General features: G+C 38.7%; 1 protein-coding gene across 1 annotated transcript in view; it reads left to right on the plus strand.

Annotated features, from left to right (window-relative positions):
- Nucleotides 1–7163: 7163 nt before the first annotated feature.
- Nucleotides 7164–21712, plus strand: part of LOC140242724 (probable E3 ubiquitin-protein ligase HERC4) — a 38131-nt gene continuing 23582 nt past the window's right edge. Inside the window, exons 1-7 of the mRNA XM_072322483.1 lie at nucleotides 7164–7184; nucleotides 11194–11331; nucleotides 13044–13163; nucleotides 15439–15576; nucleotides 15927–16061; nucleotides 18099–18655; nucleotides 19869–20040. Coding sequence (XP_072178584.1) covers nucleotides 11198–11331; nucleotides 13044–13163; nucleotides 15439–15576; nucleotides 15927–16061; nucleotides 18099–18655; nucleotides 19869–20040 — 1256 coding nt within the window. The 5' untranslated portion in view covers nucleotides 7164–7184; nucleotides 11194–11197. The remainder of the gene's footprint in view (nucleotides 7185–11193; nucleotides 11332–13043; nucleotides 13164–15438; nucleotides 15577–15926; nucleotides 16062–18098; nucleotides 18656–19868; nucleotides 20041–21712) is intronic.

A 21712-nucleotide genomic window follows, 5' to 3' on the forward strand; every position in this document is an offset into this window, starting at 1 on the left:
AATCACGCCTATAGTTTAAGGCATATTGCACTCACTTCATCCCTTTATACTTGACAATCTATTTTCACCAACGCAATGCAAAACTCCAGAATATTAAATAACATGGTTTTCTCGTATGGTCTGTACTTTCAATTTCCTAATATTTCTTTAAAATTCTTTTCTTCAGACTGCCGTCTCAAGTTATTAGCCTATTTATAACGACAGACTTCTGCATTCCAATCCCGCCAAAATCATTCTACCATGAACCAGTTAGATCACCGTTTATTCCTCCATCCTGAATTGTTAAAATCAACACAATTTTGCATTCTGTCATCAGACTTCTGTATATTTGATTTTACTTATATGAGTGTACTGATTGTGCGCCTTATTGTTCTTGAAAAAAATAAAAAGAATACTCTTTTTCATTTGGAGTACATTCAATGCAGACAAGAGAATAAAGTCCGATTCTGAATTGAACTAAACCGAACTGATATGTTAACTTTTAATTGCTTTCTCACTGGTTGTGCGAGATCGTAATAGCTACAGAAAAATATATGATGCACTACGTACGCATCGTCGAGTCATTACGTACGCATGGTTCCGTCATAACGTACGTATGGCTCTGTCATTACGTACGCATCGTTCATTCATTACATACGCTTGGTTCTGTCTGAGAGTGTGCCATTTTTTCCGAATCCATGCGTATGTAATGGCAAAACCACGCGTACGTTATGAAAGAAGCATACGTACGTTAGGAATTTCATTGAAAAATAATAGCAAATGTCCCATGCGTATGTTATGAAAGAACCATGCGTACGTTATGAAATAAGCATGCGTACGTTCTGACATGTATGCGTATGGTTTGGCACGCGTTTTGGCGGCGATGGCCTTCCATACGCGTATGGTGTTGACACGCGTTTTGGCGGCGATGGCCTTCCATACACGCGTACGTTATGATAGTAGCATGCGTACGTTTTGACAGTAGCATGCGTACGCTAAGAATTTCATAGAACTATAATGACAAATGTCCATGCGTACGTTATGACAGAACCATGCGTACGTTACGAACCAACCATGCGTACGTTCTGACATGCACGCGTATGGTGTTGGCACGCGTTTTGGCGGCGATGGTATGGAAGGCCATCGCCGCCAAAACGCGTGCCAAACCATACGCATACATGTCAGAACGTACGCATGCTTATTTCATAACGTACGCATGGTTCTTTCATAACATACGCATGGGACATTTGCTATTATTTTTCAATGAAATTCCTAACGTACGCATGCTTCTTTCATAACGTACGCGTGGTTTTGCCATTACATACGCATGGATTCGGAAAAAATGGCACACTCTCAGACAGAACCAAGCGTATGTAATGAATGAACGATGCGTACGTAATGACAGAGCCATGCGTACGTTATGACGGAACCATGCGTACGTTATTACGGAACAATGCGTACGTAATGACTCGACGATGCGTACGTAGTGCATCATATATTTTTCTGTAGCTATTACGATCTCGCACAACCAGTGAGAAAGCAATTAAAAGTTAACATATCAGTTCGGTTTAGTTCAATTCAGAATCGGACTTTATTCTCTTGTCTGCATTGAACGTACTCCAAATGAAAAAGAGTATTCTTTTTATTTTTTTTCAAGAACAATAAGGCGCACAATCAGTACACTCATATAAGTAAAATTGAATATACAGTAGTCTGATGACAGAATGCAAAATTGTGTTGATTTTAACAATTCAGGATAGAGGAATAAACGGTGATCTAACTGGTTCATGGTAGAATGATTTTGGCGGGATTGGAATGCAGAAGTCTGTCGTTATAAATAGGCTAATAACTTGAGACGGCAGTCTAAAAAAATAATAGGAAATTGAAAGTACAGAGCATATGAGAAAACCATGTTATTTAATATTCTGGAGTTTTGCATTGCGTTGGTGAAAATAGATTGTCAAGTATAAAGGGATGAAGTGAGTGCAATATGCCCTAAACTATATAAGGCGTGAATTTTTCCTGAATGGTTTGATGTTTAATACATTCATGAATAGTGATCCGAAATATCAAATGCATAAAGCATATCGTGAATGACATATTTAGATGTTTCCTGATCTTTAGATATTAATAGGCCTATGCTTTGTCATGGGAAATTTGAAAGAAAAGCAAAGGTGTCGCGCATGATTTGATTCGTTCCGGCAGTGATTTCTATTAACTGCAAGGTCCGTGGTATGAGATAGAACTATGGAAGAGGAGTTGCTTCGGATTAATGAAAACGAAAATCTTTGCAATGACGTGTGGGATAGGAGGTTGGTATTGCAGTTGGGGATGAATGTATCGTGGAAGAAATGAAGTAATTGTGTTGATGTGCTTTAATATAGTGCAGACTGGTAGGTACAGAGGTCACGTACTCTCATAGTTCTATAGTTGTTTTGATAAAGGAGAGGTACAAGCTAAATAGACAGAATCTATATATACCAATTGGAATGTCCTTTTCTGTACGAGAAATAACGCATCAATTTTGGATTTGTTACAGTAATTCTAAATAGTAGGCTATTACAGAAGTTGAGCCATGGTGAAACAAGATAGTTTCTCGGTTGAAAAGCAAAACATTTTCGCGGCATGATATTGTCGTGACTTGGAGCCGACGGTCTTTTTTCGTGGCACAAAACGTTCGCGAATCGCCACTGACATTCAATGCATATGGTATAGCAGGCAAGAACTGTCGCATGCATTTTCATTTCGGAAACCTTGACTCGCGAAATTTTGCGAATTGATAATGCACGCGAACATCTCTGGTGTTCTAGGATAAATAAATTATCAGGAGGACTTTCTTTTTTTTTTCGGGGGGGGGGGAGGAGGGGTCAATTTGATAAAGTGTTTCAATTGATATTGATATTGCTCTACATCAACGTATAGGCACCGAATTAATCAGTGTTTAGTAGTAGCCACGATAAAAAAATAATCAAAGGCCTACATATTCGGGCGGGATTCAAATCTACGACCTCCTGCGACCTCTATATGACCTCTTGCGACCTCTACGACCTCCTGCAACCTTAATTGCACAAAAATCTATAAGACCTAATGGACCAAACCTTTGGAACACACTTCCAGATTATGTTAAATCATTTAAAACGTTATATTCTTTTAAAGCTAGATTGAAAAACTGTGTTACTGTCAGATTACAATAAATGAATACATGTATTGAATCTGAATACAAATTTTGTTTTGTTTAAGGCATTTATTTTCTTAATTGAACACAAATTTTCCTTTGCCGTCCATGAAAAAAAAAATATTTTTGTGTTATGTTTCTGCTCAATATCAGGGATATGCATGCCAAAATAAGAGATGAATAATATCTTAGAACGCTTCAGAGACGCTATCTGCAATATCTGTGTCTGCGCATAATAATAAATTGTCTCATGTTTCTGTGATTAATTCGTCGTTGAACAACAATATTTTTTTCTAATGCAGATGAAATTTGCAGTTTGTCTCAAGTTTTGTTGGTATAAGTATAGAAATTCTGTGTGTCGTCAATAGGTATATACTGTATAGATGATCAGAAATGTTAGTTAGAATATAACCAATTAATGTTGGTAAACTGATTCTCGCCGATGTATATACTGCATAGTTTATTGTTATAGATATTCTCGCAAATTCCGAAGATCAATATTAGAATTGCCCATCTCTGTTTTCTTAAATATTAATTGAGGCAAATAAAAAACAAATGTGAGTTAGAGGATAATTTATTTGGAAAATAAACGTGCGTAGTAGAAGCGTCCACCTTGTGAACGATGCTACGACACAGATCAACAGCTTCTGAGGAATTATTATAAAGCGTAGGCAGTGGCATAACTAAGGGGGGGGGGGGAGTGGCACGTGTCCCCCCCCCCCATCTGCTGGTAAATGAACCCCAAAACAAAAACAAAAAACAAAATAAAAAAAAGACCTCACCAAAATGGTAATGCAAGGGTTAGTAAACTGCTTTTGAAATCGACATGAAAGGGTGATCAAGAAATAAAATATTTTTCTAAGATTTCTTTTAACCATGATTAAAGAGGTATATAGTGTGGAACGTTGTTGAAAAAGCCTGGAACCGACAAAAGATTGTGATTCAGCGTGATCCCTGGTTGGCATTCTAAATATAAGCAGGATGTGCGCAGTGTACATCCGAATGGCAAAAAGAGTCGCTGCAACGTTGCGTAATGTGATATAGAATGTACACCTTTGTACCTTACGCTTCGTTATCAAAGCCAGATCATAGATTTTGCAGTGTTGCTTTATACAAACTAGTCTATCTTAAAATGCCTTGCATTGCCAATAATAAAACTTGACCTGGGCTATTTCCTAACCTTTCCATGTATATAAAACATATACACACACAAACACAAACAATTTGGGGATGCTCTATAGTGCAGATTTTGAACATCTTTCCCCCGCTTGGTCACTTCGACGCCCCTTCGCTGGTCATACCTCCCCCAATCACGAACATAAACCGACACCCTTGACTACCAGTGGTGGATCAAGGGGGGGGGGGGGTGGCGCACTATGGGCGCCCCCCCCCCCTCTTAATTTCCAAAGCGAAAAATATAGCTACAAACGGCAGTTTTTGGACTGTAAAATGTCAAAATCCGCTCGCTCGCATTTCATCGTTATGCCATTCTCCTGATGTTACTGTCAGTAAATTGCCAGCAGTTGCGCCCGGTGAGCCCCCTTAATTTCCAAAGCGTAAAAGTATAAGCTACAAACGGCAGTTTTTGTACTGTAAAATGTCAACATTTTCAAGCTCGCTCTCTCCGCTCGCTCGCATTTTATCATTATGCCATTCTCTTGATGTTACTGCCAGTAATTGCCAGCGGTTGCGCCCGGTGCACCGCCCATAATTTTTAAAGCGAAAAAGATAACTACAAACGGCAGTTTTTGGACTGTAAAATGTCAAAATGTTCAAGCTTGCTCGCCCCGCTCGCTCGCATATTATCGTTATGCCATTCTCCTGATGTTGCTGCCAGTAATTGCACCCCCCCCCTTAAATTCCAAAGCGAAAAAACATCGCTACAAACGGCAGTTTTTGGACTGAAAAAATGTCACAATTTTCAAGCTCGCTAGCTCCGCTTGCTCGCATTTAATTGTTATGCAATTCTCCTGATGTTGCTGCCAGTACCTTGTCGTTTCACACCGTCATTCCATAATCCATGTAAGGAAAACTTACAATGTTGCTCAATGACTGCTCTGTGGAATGTATCACATTGCGTTATGTATTGTAGTCCCTTAAAGGGACATTCCGGACGATTTTCATAATTTCACATCATGTAGTACATAAATCAACAACTCCATGTATAGATTCGTGGAATTTGTTGTGGTCCTTGAGCAGAGAAGCCAATAAATTGAAAATCTTAAACAAATTACACTGAACAGTGTTGATGACATCAGAGCCGGTTACGCCGAGATATGTAGTAAAAAAAAAAAAGGAAACCTCAAAACACAACAAAGTTTGTGTAAAAAAGAATATCAATGACTGCAGTGGACACTTGTGGGCAAGCAGGTAATGTTGCCTCAATGGTAAGACTTATCTGTCAATCGCTACTGTCCATGTATACTTTGAACCAATGTGCGAGAAATGGGAAAATTAGATTACAAATCACGATCCACTTGCCAAAGTATTCACTTTCTCTTGTAAAGTACGTGCAAATGAGATCACTTGAGCGATCTTTTCCCAAAATACACTACCGCTGCACACGCATTTTCTCTCTCTCTCTCTCTCTCTTTTTTTTTTTTTTTTTCATTTTTCCGGATCTAAGAGAGTTATTATCTTCCGCGCATGTAGTTTCTAGATTTTCAAAACGTAGTGTTATTTCCATTCAGGCTGAATATCTTATATTATGAAGGATATGGCAATATGATCAAAGCAGGAAAGCATATTTACAGCAAAAAGTTATTGTGACGCCTTTAACAGAAACAGGTGCATGAATTGATTAACAGGCGATGAATGTCAATAAGTAGTAGGTCCATTGTTATAATCACATAATTATTAGCTTCATTTGACGAAGTTGATCGGAAAATGATAATATAGGCTTTCCAGTCAGGATATACAGTTTCAAATATTTTCACATTATGCCTCAGATTTATGATTGAACTTTGCACATTGTTTTGGACAGGATTTACTTCTGTTCAATGTGCTTTACCATCAGGTAAAATGTAATTTCATTGAAAAAATAAACAAGCGAAATATACGGCCAACATTATGCTAGTGCTCAAAAGTATCTTCAGATTGCTTGGAAAGACGGCGGCATACAATCCCAATCGCCAAAGGCACAAATGCACCTGTGGAATTCTTTTGTGAATCCATACAAAATTGACAGCTGTTTGAATAGTTACTGCCAGTTGGAACTCTTCAGATTGCTTAGAAAGACGGCGGCATAGAATCCCAACCGCCAAAGGCACAAATACACCTGTGGAATTCTTTTGTGAATCCTTACAAAATTGACAGCTGTTTGAATAGTTACTGCCAGTTGGAACTCTTGTTCTTGAGCCTCCTTAATTGGTATCATATAGGGACTACCGCCAAATTGGTCATTCCAACATACCCGCTATATATTGCTCACGAAATGAAAAGACTATGCGTACGTAATGACGAGACCATACGCACGTAATGACAAGACCACGCGTACGTAAGGAAAAGGCCATACGTACGTAATGACGAGACCATACGTATGTAATTCCAAGACCTTACGTACGTAATGACAAAAATCTGTTAGACCATACGTACGTAATGACAGAAGCACACGTATGTAATGGCAAGACCACGCGTACGTTATGACAGTAACATGCGTACGTTATGACAGTAGCATGCGTACGCTAAGAATTTCATAGAACTATAATGACAAATGTCCATGCGTACGTTATGACAGAACCATGCGTACGTTACGAAACAACCATGCGTACGTTCTGACATGCACGCGTATGGTGTTGACACGCGTTTTGGCGGCGATGGCCTTCCATACGATGGCCTTTTGTACGTACGGACGTGACGGACGACGGACGACAGACATAATCTGAATTTCACAACAAACTACAAACGTTGTGTTGAAACCGGTCACCGAAAACAGGACAATTATACATGTATTTCCTATCTAACCGTAGCGCAATTACACATCAGTCAAGTTATACCACCAGCGAATTCCCATGCATGTCTTGTAAACAAGGTGAGTTTGTGATTGTGCATATTTTATTGTTTTAGCTGAACTAACCAATGGTTATGGTTGCTATATTGTCTGCCCAGCCAGACTAAGCGACCACTATCGCTAACGAACTGCTGCTGATGATGTTGTTCATAGTCGAATGGAGGATAGAGCGATCGTGCCGGGATCGACCGGTAACCCCACCGGCGCTCGTCGCCGCTGCGCTGCTGCTGTGCAGCTGCAGAGTGCCGTGTGATTCAGGGTCGCATACATCTCTTTTTCTGTTTCTGTTTCTGTTCCGGTATACAATACTCAGAATTATCTGTACTCCACCAACGTTATGAGTATTATGGTGTGCAGGGCAAGAAAAGTGTTTTACATTTGAAGTCTCTGTTTGAAGACTGCATTGGCTGTACCCATGTAGACGTGACTGTTTCCTCGTCAAGTAAGTTACAATGTAGGGTTGGACCTACTACTAATCGACCGCCTAATGTTTATTTGCTTGATAAGAATATTTAACACTGAAATTCACGTAAAAAACTTGACCTACGTGATTGAGAAAATCCAGCTCTATCAAATGCCGTTGTTCCCTTTTCGATTCGAAGTTTCAGTGCAAAAATATCGCCGACGAACTTGCGTGGCCTCGTTTCAGCTCCCCGCGGTAAATCGCGTTTTTAGGATCGACCGCTGATTTTGCATTGACAATGCACGTAAACCGAGTTGTATTGAACACCGTGTTGTACGAAGCTTTTTAGAAGCCTTTTAGAAACTTCCATAGACATTACATTGTGCTGTCATTACGATTCGGTGAAAATATTCATTCGAAATTTTGTCCTTGATTAAAACCATTAATGAAGAGTGAATTATCGCGTTTTCCCACACCATCCTAATCTACATTCAAAGCCAATCCATTTTCATGTGCTTTGCGCGCAGAGAAGTGCGTATTAAGTGTTCAGTGCGCGAATTATACGCGGTCGGTTTCAATAAGGGTGGTCGATATGTAGTAGGGCTACCATACCGGTAGGCCTACTGGCAGTACTGCTGTCCAATGGAAGAATGAGTACTTGTGTACATCTTTCTTGGTCAGTGTTCTTTGGATTCTTCTGCTGTTCCCTCTGGTTGTTCTTTCCCCTCTGTCATTAACTGTAATGTAGGCGTTGGGATCAATTCCCACTTCCCCGTTCAACTCAGCTAGACCTATTTCATTTTCTTTTGATTGAATAGAACCTACTATTTCCTACTACTTTTCCAGGTAGGAACAATTGTTTTGAGTTGACCCGTTTTTGGATGTTGGCCTAAATTTGTATCGTGCATGGCTTTCCTGATATTTTTTTTCTACATAGACGGGGCATGTGGGGTTCTAACATTAGATCTAATGTATGCCGTGAACTCCAGACAGTAACATTGTTACGTCATGATTCTGGGGACATGTCTGTGGTTAGTATTGCACCATCAATATACAATTAGATCTACTGCATTGACAGAAAGATCGGTCTGTATCTGGTCGTCGGGGATATGTTCCACGGAGACTGCGTCTAGCTTCACGGTGATAACGTTAAAAAAAATAAAAGACTCCTCCGGACAGACGGATCTTTCTGTCTAATTACTGCCACTAAAAAATAGTGCATTATCAGATTATGACAAGGACAGTACGTCGGATGAGAATGCGAAGGGCTTTATTCACTAGATTCTACACACAGCCCTGCCCTGTCACTGTACACAAGTGTACACAGCGTCTGATCGGGCTAGGCTTTAAGTTGCCTCGAACACTGGCCTTAGAGACAACTTGAAACGCCCTTTGCTTTATATTCTTTATATTATTGTACTGTGAATTCCATGTAGTGGTACTTTGTTATGGTACTACTACACCTGTAGGTTCCATGTAGTGGTAGATTCTACTTTGTGTCTTTGGATTGACCGAAAGATCATTCTAGCTAGGTTCTATACCATTGGGGATTTGATGTTTCACTAAGAATACCATCTGACTTCTCAGAATTCTCTCCCTATTTGAAATAGAATCTATATCTAGGCCATAGGGACTATAAATCTGGTAGATGAGAACCATCAAAGTAATTTAAAAAAAAAATCGTAACAAGAGTCTCCTCTGAACAGACAGATTGTTCTTGTGTATTGCCACTTTTGAGCAGATTCAATAGTCATAGTATTAAGACACCTGTCCCGTGTCATCAATGAGTGGCGCTGCCAAGAAAAAAAAACAAAAAGAGCACACAAACAAACAACAAATAATCAATCAATTATTTTAAGACCAAAATGAACAATATTGAAAAGGCACTTTTCTTGTCTTGAAGTTGTCAATTTCATAATTGAAAATGCAAAATTTTCGTCCCTAACAGGGCGAAAAATATAATACACTAACAATCATCTATACACTAATATTTACTGATGAGTAAATTTAGTGTATAGATGGTAGCTTCATGTCTTCAATCGACTTTGTTGACCACTTAAGAGAGACACTGGTCGAGACACCAATGAGATAAAGACTGCAATGCTGGACAGACAAACTTGGAGTGCCATTGGCATTGTGAATCGAGAACACCACTTGAATTAAGCAAGCAAGCAAGCAACTCTGCTTATAATATGGAAATGTACTCACAGATATACTTGCTTGATTTGATTTTGATTTTTATATTTATTTATTTCTGCAATTCATAACAAGCGTAATACATGTATACAAATACATTTTTTTTTGTACAAACCATAGGATTTTTTTAAAAGAATTAATAGACTTGGTGAATACGGAATATTGACAATAATTTGATAATTTGATTTGATTTGAAAGTGATTCAATGATTCACAGACTTTTGCTAATCAGTTGATTGCAATTCTCTACTTCTATTCAAAGAGATGTGACACCAAAATTATGATTAGAATGGTACATCTGTATATGATGCATCACGCGTTACCCCGGGGTACAATAGTACCCCGAGTTACCACGTTGTGTAGCGCCACCTCACGTCCACTCGAGGACAGCCAGAGAAAAATGCATGCACTGTGTGTGCGTGTACATAGTCATTCCCATGCCACTGCATGTTATACTATACGTGCATGGCATGCTGTGCTACCACTTGCGTGTGCTTCAGTGCAGTGCAGTGCAGTGGCTAGCGCGTGCTAGCTCCAGCACCAAAATAATTTCCTCTTTTTGGCACCCAGGGTACAACCTTTTTAAAAAATGTAATAATTCAACAAAATGGCAGATTTTTATTTGGTCTCCGGGATACCATTTATGTCATCATATACTGATGTGGGATAGGTGAGGAAGATTTTTGGTTCCCCCCCCCCCCCCCCCCCCCGGCTATTATTAGCAACCCACCTTAAATACTGACTGCCTTGTTGGAGAACAAGACAAGCATTGTGAATGTGAACCAGGAATATTAAGCAAAAATAAAATGATGATTTGAGGATACCTGCAGCCAGGATAGTTTGCTGTTGAATGTTTTCATCTAATGATATCCTGCATAATATGCTGACTTCAAGGTCATGTCAATTTCAGGAGTATGGGGAAGGACATAAGTTACTTGATAAAAAGTTATCAAATCAAAATATTGTTGTATTCTGGTATTGGAACAAAGAAAGGTTAACCATGCAAAATTTATAGTCACTAGTAGTAAACAAGGTGCAGATTTTATGCAGTTATACAATTATACGTCTGTATTACTCTGCAACCATGGTCCAGATACAATGTACATAGGCCCTACAGGGAATAATTTTCCTGGTATCGCATAGCAATTTGCTATGCATTTTGGTATGACTGCTATACAAAATGTAATTAGCGTAGCAATTTCATTACATAGACTTGTATACCATATTGTTAAAAATGTATGTCCATCGACAAAAATTGCTATTCAATTTCGAGAATGAAAATTATTCCCTGCCATATATTCATAATTTACATGTACAATTAACAAATGTGGCTGATTGTTTTTATAGTTCAGCAAATCACATGTTCCCTTTGGAATTGTCTTCCCCCATCACACGGGTACATTACAAATACATCTGTCCTTCATGTATACAGTCCCATGAGTGGAAGCACCAACACCCTGGCCACCCATCGAAGGCCCCCTGTGGGACCTGCAGGGGCCATCCCAAAGAAGAACATCCCCAGTGCCAACATGGACAGGCCTCATGGATCAGGACGACTGAGACTTGCCAGGTACACTTGTACTTCTGGGCTGTTGTACATGTATGATACATAGAACTACCAAGGAATTTACACTATTGTATGATAAAGTAACTCAAGTGTAATAAACCAAAAATATGATTTACCTGAGATCTGCATGGAAGAATAACCCATCAAGTCTTGAAAGGAACTTGCATGAATTGCACTTATTTTGTGAAGATGTATATTAATCGGTCATGTAGTGATTGAATTATTAGAATATCATGGCATTCTTGATTCACGTCTTTGTTTGTACATCTTAATGTTATATGTTTTAAAGCATTAATTGTACATGTGCACTGAAAGAAAAAGGAAAAACAAGTCAAAATCATTAAATCTCAGCAAAATGGTGTTTGTAGGCACCTACAATCTTTGTTCAGATAATAATAATAATATTAAGTTATATTGCGCTAAATCCACTCTGTAGAGTGCTCAAAGCGCTACATACTACTGTATATGCCATATATTTCGCGAGTCTAAATTTTTGCGAATCAAGACTTTCCGACGATTTCGCGAGTGGTTACTGAAAATTCGCGATCGTAGAGTCCTGTACTGAACGGAGAAATGTGTACGCGTACGTCACATTCATATCAGGATCAGAGTCGATATTTTCGCGTGTTTTTAATTTCGCGAATATCAGCTGACTCTCGTAATTCGCAAAATATTCGGCGTATACAGTATTATTACCCCGGTGTCTGGATATTTCCCAACAGCACTGACAGTGCTCACTCTCCACTCTCTGGGGAGCATTCCAGCCAGTCGCCATTTTACAGGCACGCACATGCTGATCAACCAATATAAACATTCTCATCCTACCGGGTAACCATTTATACTCCTGGGTGGAGAGAAGCACAGAGAGATGGGTGGGTGGAGAGATAACTTCGCAACTATGTTGTTACAAAATGGCAGTATCATTTCTCTTATTCTTATACATCAGTCAGTGTATTTTTGAGTGAATACATGAAGACGGATGTTTCTCTAACGAGGTTGGAAATCACTACACCATGACACCAATTTTCATGAAGGAAAAGAGAATCAGCCATATTACCGGTACTTATAGCCATTATAAGTGTATGTCATCAAACTTGTCTCAGTGGACAGGTACAGTCCCTGTGGAAAACAGATGTAGGAGGCAGTAAATAACACACCAGCTGACAGTAAGATTCCTTCAGGGGTGTAAATTCTTATTCCATTAAATGGCTGCAACTATAAACTTATTTGAATTTTGTGGGCATATATGATATTATCATAATCATATTATATCTTCAGTGTTGTGCTCTTTATTTCCTGACTTGTCACTGTATGTGTACTTTCATTTTACTAGTATGGTTCATATTTTAAGTCTATTTCTCATAGGAAGAAGGAACATTTTACCAGTTCTGAAGCAATCTGTGACATGGTTGAGCATTCAGAGGTTCTACACACATGGTAGATGGAGTGATTGTGAATGGTGATACATCATATTTGTCTCTATTCTTTATATATTTATTTGTATATTTATATTGGTATTATTATTATTAATATTATTATTATTATTATTATTATTATTATTACTACTACTACTACTACTACTACTACTACTACTACTACTACTACTACCACCACTACTACTACCACCACTACTACTATTACTAAATTTACTATTATTATTATCATCATTATCATCGTCATCATTTGTTTGTTTTTTGCTGTTTCTGCTGCTGCAGACAACTCTCCTCCAGCCAGCCCAAGCTGGCTGCAACCACACGCAGAGGCTCTGTGGATGCCTTGCTTCTGGAGGGACGAGTGCGGTCAAACAGCCTTGCCAAATTGACAGATTTGAAAAGGTCAGCTCATCATTTGTAATTACCCAGAATTTCTTTTTGTTTGTTTATATTCACTTAGTATTTCCTTGTTTGTGTATTTTGTTTGCTCATATAGCCATTGGACATTTTTTGTTCCTACTGCTATTTGGTAATGTTTAACAGGATGCTTCTACCAGAGAGAAAGTATTTATGCTCATGCGTGCAGACTTTGACAAAGCCGATTTAGTGAAGTCTGGCTTAAAGGGAAGATAAACCCCAAGAACAATGTGGATTGAGTGAAAGCAGCAACATTAGCAGAACTCATCAGTGAAAGTTTGAAGAAAATCGGACAATCGATGCAAAAGTTATGAATTTTTAAAGTTTTTGTGTTGGAACCGCTGGATGAGGAGACTACTAGAGGTTATGACGTATGAGTGGACTACAATATCAAGAAAATATAAAGAAAATACTACAAAAATCCATTTTTCATGAAAATTACAAATTCCATCAACTTGATATTGACATATGTTAAGGGTTGCAATTATTTCCCCTGCTTTCTGAAAGCGGTTGGTCCACTGCTCTTTCATAATTCTAGAAAAGTGAATTTTTGTTGAATATCCTTTATATTTTCTTTGTATTGTTGTCCACTCATACGTCATATCCTCTAGTAGTCTCCTCATCCAGCAGTTCCAACACCAAAACTTTAAAAATTCATAACTTTTGCATCGATTGTCCGATTTTTCTCAAACTTTCACTGATGTGTTCTACTAATGTTGCTGCTTTCACTCAATCCACATTGCTCTTTGGGTTTACCTTCCCTTTAAAGTGTATTGGAGTAATCAAGTCATCTGAGAACTTGAATACTGGAGGCTGCTGTTTTCAAGTGTAGAAAGACTTCCTTTTTTTAATGAATGTTGCATTTCATGCCACACTAATGTACAAATTATAGCTACCTTTTTGATTGGAGCTCAACTGTGCCAGAGGCTCAAGTATTAAGCTATTGCAATAGGCATACATACGTCCTGCATAAACTTTCTTTCATAAAATTTCTTCTTGAAAACCAACATACCACCAAACTTGGCAGGTAAGATTCCTAGGATGATGGGAGCTCATTTGTTGTTTTTTTGTTGTTGTTTTTTTTTTTTTTGTTGTTTTTCATATGAGCACAATGCTCTCCCTAAAATTTAGAAACATTTCCCTCCAAATTATAGATTCTTTATTCTATCCCCCCCCCAAAAAAAAAAAAATAGAAATGACAGAGCTAGAATGCTATAAGGAAATATGTGTTTGAGCGTAGTTTCAAGTTTGTTCATGTCAGATCCAGGGATATTCTGTTGGGGCCCAAATAGAGGAGGGGGACTGAAATGGGACGAATTTTCACACTGTCATCTTCTTCTTGAAAATGCATGGTTAAATTTGTCTCTAAATCTTGCAGGTATTATTGCTAGGATGATAGAACATACACTGCAAGCACAAATGGGCACTCATGTCCCCCTCCCCCAAACACCAAATTATATAATCTGTAAAAGATCTTCTTTTTTTCTATGAAGCCAGAAATACATTGAATGAAGGCATGAGTGAGTGTACTTTGAACATTGTTTATTGGGGTCCAGAGATCAGCACCATAGGGCCAGTGCTACACATGCTATTATTCACACTTTCATCTTCTAAAAAATGCATGGTGAAAAATACTACAAACTTGGCAGGTATTACAAATGTGATGTGATCACAAATGTGATGAAATAAACAAATGGACACCATGTCAACATGGAGGTCCCCCAAAGCACCCAAATTTGCTATGTTCATTAGGTAATAATCTGTAAGAATGTGTGAAAGGGGAACTTACTCAGTTGAACGCTAAACCCACTGGGTCTCATGTCTTCTTTATTATCTTTCCAAAGATTAAAATTTGACCATACCCATTGGTAAGTCCTCATATTAATACAGTCTTACTCCTTCACTTATAGCAAAGCTACCTGTTGGATATGTATTGCAGTCGTGCAATATTACATATGTTTGGGCATGGGAATGTTTTGCTTAATCAAAAAACAGACACAGAAATTAATAGAATGAGCTTTTCTTGTCTGGTCTCATGTGATATATTTCACATAAGCCTTGTGTTATGCCCAATTGGTTAACTAACTTTGCTCTTAACCAAATTCTCCTTGGGATATATATCCCCTCACTTACAAAATTGTTGATCTACACTTGACATATCAGCCACAAACATTTTGTAAATTGCCTTTCAAGACAGTAATTTAATCTCAGCAGTTGATATAATAATGATAATGCTTTACACTTTTCCCTCACCCAACAGAAATCTTAGTGCTAGCAACTTGGCAGCACTCTCAGACAGCAACCTGTCGGTCCAGGAAGCCGAACCTGCCAGGAGCTATGACACACCTAACACTGCAGGAGCACTGGCAAAATCCTACCTTGAGCAGCTGGTGAAAAGGTTTGCCCTAAAATTTGAACTTTGCATATATAGTTTATTTTCATTAAAAGCTTGTGTAATGTTAGTAATCAAACTGTAAGCTCCAAATTGCATGTGAAAAATTTGACAGTGTATGTAGTCACATCATTATTTTCCCATGTGTGGCTTGAAGGTATATATTATACTGCTATGCATCCAGTAACCAAGCAACTGATCTTGCTGTAATAATATATTGTACAGTTTGTTTGAGATTTGTTGTGATTTATTTCATAATAAACTTAAGAATATTATGGAGAACAACAAATACGTTTCTTAAGTGAATAAGTCTGTAAAAAAATGTGATATGTTTTGTACTGTTTTTATTGTGGCAGGTACTACTACCAGATTACTGAGGGTTGTGGCAATGTGGAGTGCCAGAATAAATTCTGTAGATCCTCCAAGGGTGCGCTAAAACTTGCCCCAGACATTGCAGCTATTGTCAGCATACAGCTTGCATCCAGTCAGAGGTATGTCATTGTTTCATCATATATATAGTTGCTTTTGGTTTCAAAGAAAGCATGAAAAATTAGTCATGCAAAAATATCCACTTTTACTGTACTTCTAAGCAGGGTCTAATTTTTCTTTTTTTAAAGAACAAAGTAACTGCATTATTTCTTCATCAAAGTCACAATGAAGACATTCATTGAGGGAAAAAAAAATGGTGTAAGGTAGACATATTTATCTCTTTTGTCTTATTGGAGATCAGATGTCATTTTTTTTTCCTGTATATGGTAAAAACAGCAAGATGACAATGCATGTCCTGAATACGTGCCAGTCAGTGTGTTTTGGCTCTATGTCATTTTGTCAAGAAATGAATTAAGAGAGAAAAGGAACACAAGTAAATGAAGAGAGCATTAAGACAAAGATCTTATAAATAGAAACAGGACAGAACAAAGACTGTAGGGCATGTATTAAAGACACTCAATCGGGAGGGTACATGGATATATTTCAGCCGCGGGTGGCGCCACGTAAACTCGCTTCCGAAGTTACTACGAAGCATCCCTGCTGCAATGTATCACGCTATAGTATCTCGATTTCTCGCTTGAGCGCTGAGCTCAGCTGAGATGTGTGTACGTACTGTACATGTGAATTGCATGCATGGTATACACGGTAGCGATCGCAATATCGCCAGCCGTAGTTACTATAGCACCTGAGCTGCCTTTACATATGTACATACATATATGCACCTTCTATAGTAGACTCCTCTCATCATCGCATCGTCGATCGTCGTCACTCGTCAACTATACTTGTCAGATCAGATCAGACTAGAGTACAGACCACAATCAGTTGACAATAGATACATGTGTGCGGGTAAATGTGAGGATGGCCATCATGGACGATGGCACACCGTCATGGGTTGCGGACATGACCGCAGAGCTGTCCATTTTGAACATGGACGTTTGGGTCGGAGACCCTGTATCATGTACTTGCTCAGGCGTGTGTAGATTCAGGACGGGGAAGCGGCTGTGCCTGTGCAGGGCCAACGGCCACAGTTGCACTGCACAGTGTACCTGTGGCCGGCCTTGGTAAAAGGGGGCCCTGCGATAGCGTCATACAAGTAAATACGTTCGCAGTCTTTCGAGTTGGACGGCTGTTTGATCTCCATTGTGGAGTTTCATTACTAAACCAAAGGCTTTGCCGAACTGAACTGAACAGAAGCAGTACTTAATTTTTATTCCAAACAGTACACGCACACCACACACATTGATATTGACATACCGATGACCTTATATCGACTTTGCATGTTACGATCCGGCCGAACGTATCACAGCTGACATGGGATATGCAGCAGATCACTGCACAATGATCAAAACAACCTGCCATATGCATTGCAACTTGCTATATATATGAAGCTTAGGGTTTTAATATTTCTTCATTAAACCATACTCATAAAACTAAATATTCAGTAACGTATTATATAAATAATCTATAATATTGTTATAGGATATTTCCAGAAATTTTAACATATCATTGCTTAGATTGCTGAAATTGGCACCACAGTGCAAATAAACAGAGACTGTAGCCAGGTACATGTACAATGTACGTACGTACACACACAGCTCTCTCAATTGTGTCATGACCGGACCCCGTAGGAGAGATTTTCATGCGCATGGCTGTTATGCGGTTTTGTGCGTGCATGCACCCATTCGGCCCCATTCGGTAGATATTCGGGCGTCCATGTTGAAATTAGGGTGGACGGCTCGAACGCCTCTTGTAGTCTAGCTGGGTGTTCGCTGGTGCGTTGCGTAGCTTCGTGTTCGGCATTCGGTACGTACGGGGGGGGGGGGGGGGTACGGTAACGGGAGGAGCAGCGTGTCATGCTTTTCTACTGAGTTGCAAATCGCCTGCGACGATTGAGCGTCTTTAACTAATAGCTATGTTTCAGTGACCACTTTTCTATCAACCTGTTCCTCCTTATGATCATATAAACTTCAGTAAGGTATCCCTTGACATTATTGTGGTTTTTGTAGCTTAGTGCCCCTTCTCTTGTCTTTGCATCACAGGCTTTATTTCTGCAGTTCTGAGAAATTCATCGGCCGTGCCTTGCCTCTTAATGTCTTCCAGTCCACAAATGGTAAAGTAAAATCTTTTCTCCAAGCCCTCTACTCATCCTCCCCATTTGCCACTCTTTTCAATGATGGACCAAAGAGGGAGCCCTTAGTGACAATTGATGGTCGTGTTGCTGGGGAGCGAAGACGAAAGAGCTGCCAGCAGCTTTCCTATTTGGACCATGAGGGCTTAGATATGGGCAAGAAGGCCTTTCCAGCCAGGAAGGAGCTGCTGAAGAAACTAGTGCACAAACCCCCCTCTGGGAAACATTCCTCCACTGCCGCACTGCCTACAGGTTCCCGAAATCGACAGGCCCCCGAGGGTAAGGGCTCCAACCTATCACTGCCCACCCAACACTCGGGTTCACTCGGCAAGCTTAGAGGTGTAGGTCCAGAAGAGGTGTGCAGCAGTGGAGGGGATGTACTGCGATGGGGGAGTGATCACAGCCTGCCAATCACTGCAGAGGCAGACATACCATGGATGGATGGACCAGCTAGCAGAAATAGAAATGGTATGAAACCCATTTTGTTGGAGCATAAAATTCTCAGTTTCACAATTTATTCTCACATGTACATGTCAATGCATTTAGTATGGATCTGGTTGTTGTCTTGATGTTGACAGTTTTGATCATATTGACAATATTTCATATAACACAACTTATAGTAATTCTATATATGTTTACCATCAAACAAACTTGTCAACGTTAAAGAGAATTTACCTCAAATACATATTTAAATGTTGATTGAGTGAATGCAGCAATATAAGAGAACACATTGGTGAAATGTGAAGAAAATGAGACCATTGGTTCAAATGTTTTTGTGCTGCTATCACTGGATAAGAATCCCCCCTCCTCAACATTTCATGCAATAATTCTGCAATGCAAGAAGGCCTCGTCACAAGGCTTCTTGACTTTTTTTGTTCATGTCGCACGCAACTTTTGAGACTAAATTTGCAACGTCCGTAGATACCGTTACGAAGCCATGCCCTCTTTTGTATGCATGTCGCCACAAAAAGGGCAAAATTTTGTTCATTTTTTTCATGTTTCCTATGGAAAACTGCTCTGTCATAAAACTCACAAAAACCTGACTTTTATTACTATTAATCACTTTAATTGCTTAAATTTGATGCTAATTATGGTAGAAAAGTGGTCATTGACAATTTCCAATAAAAAAGGGTTTAAAAAAACAAAGAAATAGATAATAAATTCCAAAAATGATGAAATACATAAGAATTGAAATGACTTTTGGAAGTTTTTAATGATGTGCAATTGTTAAATATGTTAAAACAGACATACAGATGAAAAAAAAAAATAGACTCTCAGTGCTAGGCTGAAACAAGATCTTAGGCTCAATTTGCATCCTCGAATAATCAAAATAGTAATTGATAATTTCATCAAAGCTTAAGACACAATCTTGTAGATAACGATGTGGGTGTCACACGTGGCATATTTCATAGGATTGCACCACTGATGGCCAGTAGAATCCACCCCCCTCTGATTTTGACATAGCCAAAAAAGCCCAGCGTGATTAGGGTTCAACATCTCACTTCAGCATATAGACCCAAAACATGTAAGGATGAAAATCATTTCAACTGTAAAAGTAATGATGTTATAAATAATGATGTGATATCAAACTGAATGACTGTAGTGGCATCTAGAGTATACCTGGTGCGAGCAAGCATTGTGTCGTTTTTTACTTCAAATAAGTTCTTGGTTTTTGTTACAGGTCAGGTGACCGGGTCAGGTGATGATGTCAATATTGGCCATGTGAGAAACAGCTCAGGGCTATTGAAGAGTCGTGGGATGTCTGTTGACCAGGAGGATGGGCTTCATACTGCTGGACTTAGCTGTAGCCAGGAGAACTTCAGTGCTCATGGAATCCAGAATAATCATTATAGGTCAGGAGAGAAAGATTTTTTCTTTTCTTTTCTGGGGGAAAGTCTGGTGCCTCTAATAGAGAAAATAGTGCCATACCAAATCTATACATATGATTTATTTTCACTTTGAATTAGAATGGGATCTATAATTGTAAATCCACTCTACGTTATAAATTACCTGTGTACACTGTGAGTCAACAATTACCGTATTAACTGCATGCTTTTACTGACAAGAAGTGTGTCAAAAGGGGTGCCTGTCTTACATGGGTCATAGTGTAGAAACACTGTTAGTCAACTTATCAGATATTGTGTTCAGAGAATTAGATAGTGGTAACATCACTGCTCTTATCATGCTTGATATGAGCTCAGCTTTTGACACAGTCGACCATGCTATTCTGATTCAGCGATTGAGATATTTGGGCATCAAAGGAACTGTTCTTGATTGGTTTATATCCTACTTATGTGATCGATCTCATTATGTCAGAATTGGTGATTCTACCTCTTGTAAAACTATGACAAAGTTTGGTGTACCTCAAGGTTCTGTTGGAGGCCCGCTGCTTTTTTCTCTGTATATACAACCAATTAGTGAAGTATTTCGCAAGCATTGTATTAGTTATCATTGTTATGCGGATGATATACAACTTTATTTGTCTTTTAAACCCACTGTGTCTTCATTGTCATCCGCCATTGTAAAACTCGAAGCATGTTTGCAAGACCTGAAAATTTGGCTTACATCCAATGGCCTTAAACTAAATGATGATAAATCTGAGTTTCTGTTATTGGGATCAAAGCATATGTTAAGCAAAGTTGATTATCAGTCATGTCATGTCAACATCGGTAGCACTTGCATTACTCCGTCGAAAACAGCCCGTAATTTAGGTGTCATATTTGATCAGGAAATGTCATTTCGAAGTCATGTAACTCATATTCAGCGGAATGTTTGATATCAGTTGCGTAATTTAAGTTTCATAAGGAAATATTTGTCTAAATCTGCAGCTGAGATACTTATTCATGCTTTGATTTCTTCTCGGTTGGATTTTTCGAATTCATTGTTGTGTAATCTTTCAAAAAAAGATGTCACAAAACTTCAACGGTTGCAAAATTCTGCTGCCCGATTGTTAACTTTTACTAATAAGTTTGATTCCATGTCACCAGTTCTCCGTTCCTTACATTGGTTACCTGTAGAAAAAAGGATTATTTTCAAGATTCTGTTATTAGTACATCATTCAGTTCATTCTTTTTCCCCAATATACATAAGTAATTCTGTTCAAAAATGCAATCCGACACGAAGGCTACGTTCATCATCAGATGCATTCTTACTCCAAACACCCAGAGTAAAACATGGGTATGGTGATCGTGCTTTTTCCGTTATTGGACCAAAATTGTGGAATCAGTTACCTCTTCAGTTAAGGGAACTGTCATCTACAGAGTCATTCAAATCCAAACTTAAAACTTATCTGTTCCTTTCATACTGAGGACTGTAATTGCTGTATGTCATTAATATTGGATTAATATTGTATTTTTAATTGATATATGTTGTATTCTTTATATGGTATATATTTGCTTTTGTTTACCATTTTTTTTTCTTTGTTGAAATGTTTGAATATGTATATGCATGTAAATATATGATATTTTTTCATTTTTGAAGCGCCATGAGCACTGAAAAGTGGACCTGTGCGCTATACAAGTAGCC

Source organism: Diadema setosum, chromosome 19, assembly GCF_964275005.1.
Source record: "Diadema setosum chromosome 19, eeDiaSeto1, whole genome shotgun sequence".
Classification (NCBI taxonomy): domain Eukaryota; kingdom Metazoa; phylum Echinodermata; class Echinoidea; order Diadematoida; family Diadematidae; genus Diadema; species Diadema setosum.